General features: G+C 40.3%; 1 protein-coding gene across 1 annotated transcript in view; it reads right to left on the reverse strand.

Annotated features, from left to right (window-relative positions):
- aff2 (AF4/FMR2 family, member 2) overlaps window positions 1-8,928 on the reverse strand; it is a 153,453-nt gene extending 144,525 nt beyond the window's left edge. The window contains exon 1 of the mRNA XM_044204347.1: window positions 8,659-8,928. Within this exon, the coding sequence (XP_044060282.1) occupies window positions 8,659-8,711 (53 nt within the window). The 5' untranslated portion in view covers window positions 8,712-8,928. The remainder of the gene's footprint in view (window positions 1-8,658) is intronic.
- Between the last annotated feature and the right edge of the window lie 5,734 nt (window positions 8,929-14,662).

A 14,662-nucleotide genomic window follows, 5' to 3' on the forward strand; every position in this document is an offset into this window, starting at 1 on the left:
GTAGTGTTTTCTGACGCTTTGAAAGACTACAGACGCTGTCACCATATCTGCGTTTAATGGGGATTCCTGAAGGAGCAAAGGCATTGCATGGTCCAATCAAGTTCTTTCAGAGCTGGTTACCAGAGTTCCTACACCTGCAGACTAAATTAGGTTACATTACACTGGAGCAGGTAAATCACACCTGCAGCTAAATCAGATCCCAGTCAGTGCCCTCGGCCAGTGATAATTAGATTTCATCATTTCTCCAACAAGGGGCACATAATGTTTGACCAGGTGTAGTATGCGTAAGGATATATATGCGTAACTGTGTCCTGCTGAGGTGAACATTCTGGCTAATGAAGCCTTCAAGACCTTCGACACCCCTGAAGAAGTCGCAGAATTCAAATCTGCCCCGGACTAGACAGATGGCAGGCTGCCTGTTTCTGGACATTTTTGGTCAATAAGTTTTAAATAGTTTATTCCTTAATATTGTTTGTTTGTTTACATGCTCATGTCTTTTGTGATTACCTTCCTCTATTTTGAATATTTATTTTATGACCAGTCCAGGATGAAAACTAAGGGGGACAGAGCTTTTGCTATCAGGGCCCCGAGGCTCTGGAACAACTTGCCCGACGAAATTAGGTTGTCTGAGTCAGTGTCTTCGTTTGAGTCTCTTCTCAAAACACATTTTTATCTGAAAGCAGATCCTGATTTTACCTGAACTGGCTGTTTATTTTATTGCTTTTGTGTATTTTATGTATTATATTTCTTTATATTTCATCATTCACTGTGGTATTTTATTTCTCTTGTTGTGAAGCACTTTGTACATTGTTTTGATAAGTGCTCTATAAATAAAGTTTTATTACTATTATAATTATTATTATTAATATTATTATACGTATATCATAATATACGTTAGCCAAGAGCCACAGTTGCCCTTTACATGGCTTAATTGTATCAAATATCAATAGGGATGCTATTAAATATCACTTATACAAGGTTATTATATATCTGTTGAAGAAATGTTAAAGAAAATATAAGCACTTTGTTCACTTTGTCTATGAATATGTTGATAAACCAGGGAAACATCTGACAAAACGTTCGAAAAAGGGGTGTATTTTTAGTGTTTAGTGAGTTGAATTAGTTCAGGATGGTTACACTTCTTTCTAAAACGAAGATATTAATGATCTTTTCAGTCCCCTTTCTACTCATTTATTTTCCTCCGCATCAAAAAAAAAAACGATGCTTCTAAAGTTAATAGAGCCCTTCTTTGCTGGATTAGAACTGCCATCCACTTCTAAGGAACAGAAGTCCATTTTAAAAGCTTCCATTACTATTGATGAAGCTGTACAAAACATACAGAAGAGTAAAGCCCCTGGATCAGATGAGCGCAGTAGTGAGTGTGATAACGAGTTGCATAATCACTCATTTCTTCTCATCTTTAAGGGACGCCAATATTTCCTTCTTCCCCTTTTTCCAGTGTCAAGAAACACGTATGTCCTTCCACAGGCCAACTGCACGCTTACATGTGAACTGAAGGTGGGAGGAGGGGGGGGCTGCACTCTTAGATCTTGGTTGGGAAACATTTCACTGATAAAGATAAATGTTCTGCTGAGGTTTTTATATCCCATCCAGACGGTTGATATTTTATTTTCTTATAAGACACTTAAGAAACTGAACAGATGGCTTAGCTCTTTATATGGAGCAAGTGCAAACACTCCAACACTCAGCCTTAGATAGGGGTCTAGATTTACTCAATAATAAAGTTTTAACAGTTGACCTCAGTTCAGCAACAACACATTTTTATATCTTAAATATCAAAAATGACTTTAAAGCATGGGAGATAAAGGTATTTGGAAATTATGTGATGTGATAATTTAAGCGGATTGTCTGGTGAACAATTAGCTCAAAGGCTCCATCTCCTTAATTATATTAAGATTATTTTAAGATTCCTGAAATTGAGGCACTTTATTATCTCTTGCACTACTTTGATGACGGACAGAACTGTTTCAGTTATTTTACTTGTACTGTTCCTATAGATATCTTTTGCGAGGTTCTCAGATCTCTAAAAGCTTATGATACTAAAAAGACGTGGGAAAAGCAAGTTTCAGTAAGTGATTATGACATATGAAAGATATCTGTAAGAATGCAATAACTGTATGGTAGACCTTTTTTAAATCCTAATATGTCACAGATGTGGTACTTGAACTGATTGTTTAGGCCCTTCTGTCATGTTGCGGTGATATTGGATCTAAATCCTAAAAGAAACTGAGAAAACATTTAAAGTTTTGGAGATTCTGTCTCATTATTACTTAGACTTGCTCGTTAAAATGTATAAACAGTTGGGAAGACACATCTGTATAATATTATATCCTTTGCAGCAAGGAAAAAAATCAGTCCAAGTCTGCAATGGATCACTGACAAGCCCTCACAATTACTCTTTGGCACAGAATGGAATAAATACTTCTGGAGTTTTTTTAAAATCTGGAAACACAATCTTAAAGCTGCTCTAATCAATTTGTTTTATATTAACAATGGATTAAATGATTATGTGTTCTGGGAAAATTGTGAATCATAGTTACAAAGCCACAGAGAATTATCACTGGCCTCTGCAATTTCCTTCAGATCTATGGAGTGTTTCGGCATCTTTCAGCTCATTGTTTTGGTTTTACAGCCCGCAACCTTATTGTTTTGGTTCAGTCTCACAGCTCTCCTCAGCGTCTCTTTCAACCGTAGCAGGCAGCTGTTTTCAGTAAGACAGTTCTACAACCCCACTGTACACTACCTGCTCAGCACCAAACCAACAGACAGAGTTAGAGACTAGCTGGTGAACGTAGAGGAGCATTCAGCAGCTAAAGCGCTGAATTTTTTTTTCAGGAGTTGGTGAAGACCAAAACAGAGCTAAAAGGAGAGTGAATGTTGGACTTACATTCATCAGGTGGACAGAAACACAACTCCACATTATGTTGCTCTGTGTCTGCCGGATGTGTTAATTTGGCAGCCGTTAGCTAATATGTTTGATAATAGGTTAGTGTTGTGTTTATGCCTTGTTGCGCTGACCCCAAGTGGCCAAAGAATCTATTCACGCAGCTTTAAATAAGTAGACTCTGGGCTGTCTTTTCAGCCGGGTTTCTCTATATTAGTGCTGAAACACTTAGTCAATTAACCGATAAGTCTAGTAAATGAATCTCCAGCAATTTCAATAATCGATTCATCATTTAAGTAATTTATCACGCAAAAATGTCAAACATTCTCTCACTCCAGCTTCTTAAATATGAGAAATGTGAGTGAAATATGCAAATTTGTTTTTCCAAAACGTTGGGACTGTTCGTCTTCCTTTAACATTGTACTGCTTCTTTTTTCTTTATGTCCAATTGTTTTTATCAGCTGGCAAGATTTGTTTTTGTTTTATTTGTAGTTATTGATATGTTTGTCTTTGTTAGTTTATGTAGAATTAGAACCTCAAAAGAAAAACCACGGCAATAAAGCTAAAAGTAAAAAAGAAAATTGATGCATCGTTTTTTTTCCCCATGACAGACTTCAGAACCACGGACAGCGACTCCTTCCTCCAGGTGATCTGACTGGTTTTCCCAGCTTCTTCACACCTGCTGACAGAGCTCTCTTTTTACAGCCCTGAGGGATAATTTTCCCACCAGTGTGGAATAAAAGGGATTTCTTCCAGATAGAAGGCTTCCTTCAGTGTTATCTGCTGTTAGTTTTTCAGCATTTGTTTGTGAATTCTTGGCAGTTTGGGACGGGACACAGCTTCCTTTCACAGCCTCTGAGCTGCTGATGATGTTGGTGTGAAGTATCATCAAGTGGAGCTGGTTTGGCACGCTGAGGCCCATCATGGAGGATGGAAATTTCTGTGAGATGAATGATTTTGTGCGTATTGAGCTCACACGTGTGACTGAGCTGATTGAGAGCTTAGGAGGATTGACGGGCAGATTGAATATTGGACTGTGAGACTGAACATCGAATGCATTGACTATGAATTGACTGTCACTACTTTTTCCTACAGATCCACTTGAGCTTATCTTCAGACTCAGTTTTTTATGGTCTGGAAGCAGCATTTTGACTGCAACTGCAACATTTTTAGTCCAATTTTTACATCTTAAAGCAGCACAAAAAGAAAAATCATTCCAACAATTTCAATAACTCAAACAAATGAGATCCAGTAAAAACAATAATAATAATAATAATGATAATAGTCAGAGTGTCTTCCCGCAGATGTGAACTTTTAAGCTCCAAAATGCGCAGCTGGAATCGTATAATTCCATGCTGACGATATGTGTAATCAATTCCCTAATTAACTACCTAAATGGTTCAACCAATCACCATCAGTGTCAATTAACAGTCAAAGCGATCTCCCCCAGATTCCACTGCCGTGATTAGCCGGCTACATGATGGGCAATTACAGTGAGGAGTATGCAACATTCAATGCAAGCCCTATTACAATTATGCAAAGTCTTCAGATCTCCAAGCGAAAGAATGAAACAAGGAGCGAGATGGGAGGAGGAGGAGGAGGGAGAAAGAGCAACAAAGAGGAGAAGAGATGAAAGGGTAGTTCTTCAGGAGGAGGAGGAGGAGGAGGAGACCTACAGTGTTGGATTCGTTCAGATTTAACAAAGGCGTGGGGAGCTTCAAGATTGTTTTCTCTCTCGTTTTTTTCCCTTAAAGGGAAAATCCACAGTCAAACAGGAGCCGCACATCAATGGCGAGTGACAGACTTTAAACTCCAATCTGACTGATTTTCGTGGTTTCTATTGAAGGTGTGTGTCGTCTTTTGTGCCTGTAAAATCCATTGTACAATTTTTTTTTTAAAAAAGGTCCATTTGAAAATAACTCCCTCTCTCCATTCTGGTTTTCATCCTCCAGTGGAGGTGTTCTCCTCCTTATAATCTTGGACAGTTGAGTCCATTTTAACATTTATTAGCAGTGAGAAGTCAACGACATCAAAGCAGCTTTCCAGAGCTGTTGGTAGAAGACTGGTTAAGAGCAGACTCTGGTTAGGAGCAGCAGCATCATGTGCTGCACTGGCTCCATTCCCAACCAAATACATTTCATCATGTTTTCTTTGGTCTGGACCATGGAGGAAAAGTTGAATTTATTGTATTATTTTTTATTTTCTAGTTTAAGGGTTCAGTATGCTTGAAATGAACTGGTTTGAACGAATCGACCACGTTTAAAGGCAAAAGTGTTTATATTCAAAGACGCTGCTGTCACAGCCTCCTCTGGCTGCATTCTACTTCTTCAACGACCTCTCCTCAAGACATCTGTCTTTAGCAACTCTTTGTAGTCTCAACACAATGGATCGCACAAACGGGGATAACAGTGCACACTTTCAGACAGTCTGTCCTCCATGGTGTTTTTATGGTGTTGCACGTATGAAATGTGTCGGCGGTAGTTGAGTGACGAACGTAAAAAGAGTGCTTGAGAAAGACGTTCAGTCAGTTTCGGAAAGTTAAACAAAATTGTAGCCTCTCCACTTTTGACTTTTAACTAGAAAAGGTGTGGGGGGGTTCAGATGCTCAGACAATCCAAAAATGTTACAAAATGTTGCATATGACTGTTTCGTAAGGTTATGGTTTGGATAGGTTTAGGCAGAAAATAAATAATTAATTAATTACGTGGTTAAAAATAGTAAAAGAAAGAAAGGTGTTAGTTGCATCCCGGATGTCTACCTGTAACCCCTTGTGACTGGTTGCATATGCCTATGAGTTTCAAGCAGTTTCACCAAACAGTGCTCTTTCATTTGACTAACTGTTTGAGGTAAAACTATCCAGTAATTTATACGAACAAAGCAAAGATTTGAAATAAAATGAACACAATTCCTAATCCGCTAATCATCTTGTGACCCTTTAGAGGGGACCTGACCCTTAGGTTGGGAACCACTGGTCTAATACACACAGAGATATTAAAGAGATAGCTATGGTATGAACAGTATGGCTAAATCCCTGCCATTTTTACAGTGAGCACAGTCTCAAACTTGGAAGTGTTGCAGCTGAGCGGACTTGTCAGTGCTCTTTTTCTCTGAGGACATCTACAGGAAATACTGACTACAAGCAGGAGTCCAGACTTTGCTTTATTATGCCAGACCATGAACATGCAATCATAAGTCAAGGAGTCTTCTAGTTTTCATTCCCACCTTCAGCTACAGGTAAAGATCTAACCAGGTTTCCTTCAACAGCTCTGCTTATTGTTTTTTTTAAACAGCTGTTTCTTGCATGTTCCTGTGTTTTCCGTAATAAAGCGTTTTTCTGTGCGAGCCCAATTTCCCATCAGCACCAACTGACAGCAGCGGCGTGATGGAGTGGTGGCGGGGTTTACATGTGTAGGCACCCTGAGCTTGCTGTTGAGCCCTGAGCAGTTCCACTCCAGCAGTGGGGGGTTAAGTACCTTGCTCCAGGGCCCTTCCATGGTGACTGCTGAGGGACAGCAGTGTTTGTCACTGTCCTCGCTCAGATTCCCCCCGCTGGAATTCGGATTCAAAACAGCAACGCGGTTGCCAAGTTATTGTGCTCCCACTATAATACATAGTTGAACTGGAGAGGCTGACTGTTATACAGTATACTCTACCTCCTACAACCCTCCTTACTATTTTACCAAAATTATATTCAATACAGTATTTATCCAGAAAGTAAACCCTGTAGTGACACATGTCTGATTATGTTTTAATATCATGATACATAGATTTGTTATATATATTTTTATTCTATGAATCCAGAAAGGTTTCCTGAGGATGCACAGACTCCCCATCACCTTATATCACAGTCATACATACAGTGGGGTGGCTGTGGCTCAGCAGGGGGAATGGGTCGTCCACTAATGTCAGGATTGAGAAACTGTAAAGCGCTTTGGATATAAGAGCTATATAAATGCAGTCTACTCTGTTGCCTAAACTAATTTCTGTACATATCAATGTTGCAATAAATTACAAATCATGCAGAGAAATAGAATTTTAATGGCCTCCCATGTGTTAAAAGCCTTAAACAGCACTTCTTTCTGACTGTCTGCTGCATATGGAATTGAATGGATTGCAATGTAAGGCAATGCAGTATTGTACAGTATGGATTAGGGCTGCAGCTAACAATGATTTTCATTACAGATTATAGACCGGCCCATACTGAATGTTTGAGGCCGACAGTGACACCCATATTTGGGAATTTAAAAAATCTGATAACAATATATGGGCCAATAGTATTTTAGTAGTTTAAACACATAGAATAAACAAAACAGCCATGACACGGATTCCTTAGATTTTCTTCTCTTTTTTTTATTGTTACCAAGATATGTACTGAGCAGAACATTTTACAGTTGAAAAATCAACAGTTCTCTGGTGGACAAACTATGTAAAGATAAGACTATTAAATAAATTAACTAATTATTATACTATAATATATTAATTATATATATATATATATATATATATATATATATATATATATATATCACATGCCTGGGCGATTTACCTGTCTAGCTCCATTACAGATTAGTTTGTCGATTATTTTTTCTAATAACACATTAATCATTTAGTCTATAAAATGTCAGAAAAAAAGTGGAAAATGCCCATCACAAATTCCAAGAGCACAAGGTGACGCCTTCAAATGTCCTGTTTTGTCCCAACGACAAACGTCTAAAACCCAAAGATATTCAATTTAATGGGATATAAAACAGAGAAAAGCTGCAATTCCTCAAATCAGAGAAGCTGGAAGCAGAGAATGTTTGGTGGTTTCCCTTTAAAAAATGGCATTTAATGGATTATCAAAATAGTTGCTGGTTAATTTGGGCGATCAACTAATGGATTTTCCAACTATGAGTCAACAAAGAAGACACTCTACTAACTCAAATGACAGCAGCATGTGAGACCGCGCACAGACCACTACAGCACAATGCATTCAGGTACATTACTCAGCATCACTGTGTCGGCTACAAGAGGAAGCAAATCAACTTTTAGCATTTCTAAACTAAACAGCTTCATTGCTGGACTACAGAGATGCACAATCAACATGCATGCAACATTAAGGTTCCTCTGACATCCCCAAAATCACCACAACCCAACTTCATCATGTGTCCATGACTCTGTGCCCCCCCCCAAAAAAAGCAGTCCAGCCACCAACATCTGTACTGCCCACGGTGGAGGGGAAACTCGCCTAAACTCTGCTTAACAACCCATTTGTCCAAGAAACCTATCTGATTTTTAGGACTTCACGTTCACATTGTCTGATTTCTCCCTACACCCCCGCTGCTCTCCGTGTCACCGCTCTGCACACATAACCCGGTGCGGTCTCACATTCAAATCAAACATTCCTTAATATCACAATGAGACAGTAAAAGCCGGCGTTGCGCTGCGTGTGTGGGTATGTTTGCATGTGTGTGTGTGTGTGTGTGCGTGCGTGTGTGTGTGCGTGCGCGCGCGCGCAGGCTACGTGTGCATGCCGAGCCTCCCGGTTCGTCTCAAGCAACAACGGCAGCTTTACGGTGACAAAGAGAGACGGTTTGCAACGATTTCTCCGGGACTCACTTCTCCATCTCCAAAAACGCGATTTTGCCTCAAAAGCGGGGATGCCATGTCCGTTCACCCCCCTCTTTAAAACCTTCCACATTAAACACACACACACATTTTTTTTTTTTTTTTAAAGCCCACAATGAGAATAAAGCAGTGTGCGCAGGACTTACCATGGTTGTTCAAGCTCCCAGTCTCTGAAAAAGTCGAATTCAAAGAGATCCATTGCCGCTGCCGCTGCTGCTGCCGCCGCCGCCGCTGCTGGTGGTTAAAATCCAAAGCTGGTGCTACGTGGTTCTACATGGGCTACTGATACTGAGTGTGTGAGTGTGACAGAGAGAGGGAGAGTAGACACAAGCGGCTGCCGCTGCCAGGAAGCTGCTACGTGGTCGAGGCAAGCTGACAGACAGGCAGGCAGGCAGGCAGGCAGGCAGAGAGGGAGGGAGGGAGGGAGAGGGAGCACACACACACACACACACACACACACACACACGCTGAAGAAGGCTGTGGAGGACAAGTCACACTGAGATATTCACTGCAAACATTTCCCTTCATAACAAGAACAGCTATTTATACTAAACGGATCTTACAAAAATAAACCCTGTTTCCCCCCACCCCCCCACCAAAAAAAGGGGGTCCTTTAAAGTGAAATAGTGACTTTGCAACAGCTGGAAAATTATTTACATGTCTTTTTAAAAAGTGAGCATGTAGCCTAATCACAGGTGACTAGGTAAGATTAGTCAGGAAACATGTTCCAGTCAGTGAAATACTTCTAAACATGTCATTTCTGCTCTGAGGGCACACTCGCTGTTCTTCTCTGGCTACTGTATGTTCGCATGAGTCAGAGACTTGAGAATCTCCCATCTCACAATCCTCAAAAGGTGATTTCTTTGTACCTATTCAGACGCTACGAAGTGTGTAAGTGCACTTGCTCACTGAGCTATGAGGGTTCTTTGCTCAGTTACAGGATTTGTATTAGTGTTTGTATGGTGTAGGACGCCACGCAGGGCCGTAGCCAGGATTTTAAAATGACTACAGTAAGGCCCAACCCCACCAAAGAAAAATTTTGACTGGCCACCACAAAAAGTGTTCCCTCATTTTATTCATTCATTCAATTCAAGGCCCTCTCCGTGCTGACTGGACACAATGCTGAAGGAAAAATTGCTAAAACCTTTAGTATATTTTAATTTAATTTAACAAGTTTTGCCTTAAATTTTAATATATCTAGTCTAAAAATCCCAGAAACACCCCAAAATGCACAGAAACAATACCGAGGACGTGACCCTTTTTTGACAGCTATGGCCCTGGTGTAGAATAGCATCATCTCTGTTATTTGTTGAGGCAAATCTAAGTCTATCTAATAAGTTAAAAGCACAAGACTGCAGTACAGAAAAAAAACATCCCATTCTCAGGAACTAAGGTCCTACTTAGAGGTATTTTCCATACACAGAAAGCAAAACAAAAATGTCTATGTATATTTTTCAGGATTTGTATGATAAGTGTTTTTCCAACTGATTTTTGCGTGTCATTTGAAAGTGTATCTATTTTTGGGGTTTTGTTTGAGTGGTTGACCATGACATCAGAATGATGTAATCAATGTTTTTGCCTATATATACACCTTGGCCTTTGTCATGTTTTGCCATTTTAGCGAAGGATCACCACTCTCCCCTTTGTTTACCTGGTGAGCTTAAACCTCTGCAGTCTGTAACCTGGCGTGCGCTCATTCATTTTGACAGATTATGCTGTTGTTTGTATACTGTCACATCTTTTCCTTGTAATCTGCTCTGTGGGCTTTATTTCTATGAGTGTTTGATTTGTTTTCATTCCATGCACCTGACGCTACTTATCTGTTTAAACCATACAGCAGGCTGAACGGTGAGAATGACTGAGCCTGCACACTGAGGAAGGCACCAGCGTCGGTGCTTGTTACTCTCCTGGATTACAAAAGAATGATACCGCAAACGTCAAAAGACTATTTTTTACTTTGTGCGAACCAGTGTAGCTCCAGTCGGGCAGTGTCGAGACGTTGCCTGTTCAGTCCAATACAGTTCAAGAGCTATACTGTGCGGTTGCTCTCTCACTGAATCTGCTTTGCTGCACCTCGGCTAAATATAGGATTGGATGTCCAAACAACTACTCCTCTGTATCTTCCAAACTTTAGCCTCCTGAACAGCAGCGAGTGAGATCTATCTTTTGCCTCTTCTGTCCATTTGCTATAAAGCGAGCGTTGTGTTAGTGTGTGCAGTTTCCTGATGGTTACATTACAGGATTCCCAGGTTTCCCCTGTAATTTGGTGCCACTAGTGCAAAGCTAACTTGTGCTGCTTCGGTGAAATAATGCAGAGAGGCATCAAAGCAGCGAGCTAGGCCTGACAAATGTTCCCCATAAAAATTTTGCACTGGTCTTTGAAGCCCTCATAAACTGTACTTGTCACCCGCTTTTGTATCTTTATCCGACCACGTCACCTTTGTTTGGGGGATCAGCTGAGGTAGCAGCATGCTAACAACAGTTTAGCAGCCCACCATCCTCGCTCTCTAACATACACTCGCTGCAACACATGCCCAGCGGCACGTTTTACTGTTTACGCCTTGCTATGAATAATGATTGACCAGATGGTTGAAACTTCTCACTCAGCATGTGCTGTAGCTGTAGCTCCTTTGTGACATCGCTGTCCTCTACTTTAAAAAGTCCTCCTACGCAAAAGGCTGCGTGTTTTTACTCGTGATGAGAGAACAAGTCCAAATGTATCGGAAGTAATATTTGAAGATATACTGCGGGCTCTGTGTGTGTGTGTCTTTGTTTTGGATGGTGTGTCACTGTGTTTGTGTGTGTGTGTGTGTGTGTGTGTGTGAGTATTTTGGTCTGGTCTGGGGCAACATGCCAGCACTGCTCTGCATCACACTACTGCAAAAAGTACAAACAGCAGCCTCAGATGAAGAGGAGAGAAGAGAGTTAACCATAGTGCATGATGGGAATAAAACACTGCCAGTCATAAGCAGAATTGTCTGAAAGTGCTGTTTCATGACCTTGATCAAGTCCAGCCATTTCAACCTCACAAATCAAAATTCCAGACATCTCCGGACCTTAAAAACACCACATCGAAATTCAACCAATTTTCAAGGTCTTAAGCACCTGCGGGAACAGTGGTTTTGTGTGTGCGTGCGTGCGTGTGTGTGTGTGTGTGTGTGTGTGTGTGCAAGAAAGGCGGTCCAAAACTAGGTCAGACACTGAGAGACAGAGAAAGACTGGAGAAAGGGAGAGGAAAGGATGGAAAGATATGGCAGAATTTTAAAAACCAATTGCAGGATGAGTTGATGGAGAGTTAGACGACAAAAACAGATAAGCGAGACATTAAGATAAAATGTAATTAAGGGCAAACATACAGAGAGCTACGCACATAAATTCAGTTCCGACTCATTACACAGTCTTTACCGCGACCAGAGAAGCTGTTTGTTTAGAGATTTTCCATTTTCTTCGTTAGTGTCTTTCGCAGTATTGTTAAAGCCACAGCTGTGCCAGTAATTTATATTTAAATGATGACATGGCAAGTTAGAGTCTCACACACAGACGCAGAGCCAAAAAGAAATACAAACTGATAAAATAGTCAGTAAGTTCTCAGATTTGAGCTCATTATACTTGCTGTGTATCTTGCAGAAGTTGAGAAGTGCATGTCATGAATTTTCAATATGTGCCCAGGCTTTCTCTTGCTCCTCTCTCTCTCTGGTACATTGAAGCAGCAGTGAATCAACGCAGTACCACAGCTCCCCCATGTGGCTAACAATAAGTATTACACTATGAAAGAATATGTTGAATCTTATTTTTCAGTCACACTTTTGGAAAAATCTTCCTCTTCCTTAATTCTTGCCTAACTTCCTCTCCTTCATGCTGTTCAACAGGAAACTTGCTGAAAACCAGCAGTGTGACAGCAGTGCCGAGCTACCCCTCTTTCTTCAAATCTTTCTTTTTTAATTAATTTTTTGAGACAAATGATATTACGGGTAAAAGAAGTTTTATTACAAAAGGGCACATACATACATACAACTCATTCAAATCTTTCTAGTCTCTCATGTCAGCTTACAGTATATCTGGAGCCCCATAATTGTCAAGCAGGAGTTTTTAAGCATTTTTATGGTGCACAATACTTCATTTGTATTGTTCATCTGCCATGTGGTCAGGCACTTTATATAGTCTATTGTCATCATCTAAAAAACTCATGCTATCCACTCAAATTGCATTTAAATGATTTCAATAGTTTTTCCTTGGAAGCCGTAGGGGAGCAGAACAGTTTTGCCTTGGCTCTTGATCGTCACTGTGCTCAGTAGCCCCACAAGGGAGCCTTGAATAATAATCTTTTATCCTGAGCATCCTCGTAGTCATTTCACAAATGGACCAGACATGCTGATCCTATTCAAGGCCACAATGCTTTATCATACAGAGTTTTAATGAACGGAACAGAGGTGAGTCCTTGAATTAACCATGGAAGGTAAGGACCCCTGAACCACTTTATCGTTTTGGTTCACTCTCACCAACCCTGTTTCTATCCACAGCAGACAGTGTGGATCAGTGAAAAAGCTCTAATAAACCCACTGTACACTACCTGCCCAGCACCAAATGGCAGATAAAGTTAGAGACTAGCTGGTGAACTTAGCGTAGCATTCAGCAACTTAAGCGGCAGATATTTCCCTCAGGAGTTGGTAGAGACCAAAAACAGAGCTAAAAGGAGAGTGAATATTGTGCTTACATTCATCAGGAGGCCAGAAACTCCAAATGAATGATAATGTTTCTCTGTGTTTGCTGGGTGTGTAAATAGGCAACTGTTTGCTAACAAGTTTGCCATATCAACTTTATAAGGTGATAATATGTCAGTGTTGTGTTTTTAGCTTGTTTTGCTGCCCCCATGTGGCAGAAAAAAATGTTCTGTTAGTATTCTATAACTAGTTTTTATTAGCCCCACTAGGCATGATTCCAGAGGCGGTTATGTCGGTCTGTCAGTCCAACATTTTGGTCCAGATTTGATGATGAGATTTGATGGATTGCCATAACATTTTGTACAGACATTCGTGGTTCCCAGACAACGAATCCTAATGACTTTAGTTATCCCTTGACTTGTACTATAGCACCACCATGAGGTTGACATTTGTGATTTTGAGTGATATGTCTCAACAGCTATTGGATGGATTGCCATGAAATTTGGTTCAGACATTCATGTCCTCCTCAGGATGAATTGTAATTGTTCAATCCTTTGGTTTATGACCAAATACTGTACCTGAAAAACACACATTCCCATTAGCCCCAGTTCTAAATTGTGTTTAGTACTAATTAGCAAATATTATCAAGCTAACATGTTAAACTAAGATGATGAACACGGTAAACATTATACGTGACAAATATTAGCATCTTAGTATTGTCATTGTGGGCATGTTAGCATGCTGACATTAGCATTTAGCTCAAAGCACCACTGTTATGTAGTCTCATAGAGCTGCTAGCATGGCTATAGATTTTTAGTCGTTTAATCGCCACACAGGTCAGAGAAAGAATTATCTCACTTATACCTTGGCCACATGATCAAACTACAACTAGTGTTTATTTCTATATTAAAGCAATAGGGTTTTTAAATGGAATCTTTTTCAACCTTGGAATTAATGTTGCTTTACTACTCAAACATGTAGGAGAAGCCCCTCAATAGCTTAAACCTTTGATATAACTTGAAACCAGAAAATGTAAGTTACAGTTTTTTAGGAAAATGCCAAAGAAGAAAAAAGGAAATAAATACATCTACTCTGGTATTTATTTGCATTATGTGCCCAGCTGCCTCTACTAGCTAGACTGCACTGATAAAGGCAGATAAATCACTAAATTCCAAAAAGAGGGCTGTGTTGAGTGTGCGGGTGCAGGTAAAGAGGTGGGTGGTTCTTGGACGCTGGAAAAAAAACTGTTGAGCCTCAACTCAACGACAGTTACTGAGAGAGTGCCCACCTGATCACCCTGTAGACCTGAATTCTTAAACTCACACACAAATTCAAATTGAAACCATGTTCTTTTCTTTGGTAAGGCAGGTCAGGGGGATTCAGGAAAAGTTTCTCATACCAGTGGGATTGCTAACTAGTGGCTATCAGTAAGTCTAGTGGAACCAGCTATACAGTGATGGTGGTTGGACAACTGAGCGGCCATGGCATT

Source organism: Siniperca chuatsi, linkage group LG8, assembly GCF_020085105.1.
Source record: "Siniperca chuatsi isolate FFG_IHB_CAS linkage group LG8, ASM2008510v1, whole genome shotgun sequence".
Classification (NCBI taxonomy): Eukaryota; Metazoa; Chordata; class Actinopteri; order Centrarchiformes; family Sinipercidae; genus Siniperca; species Siniperca chuatsi.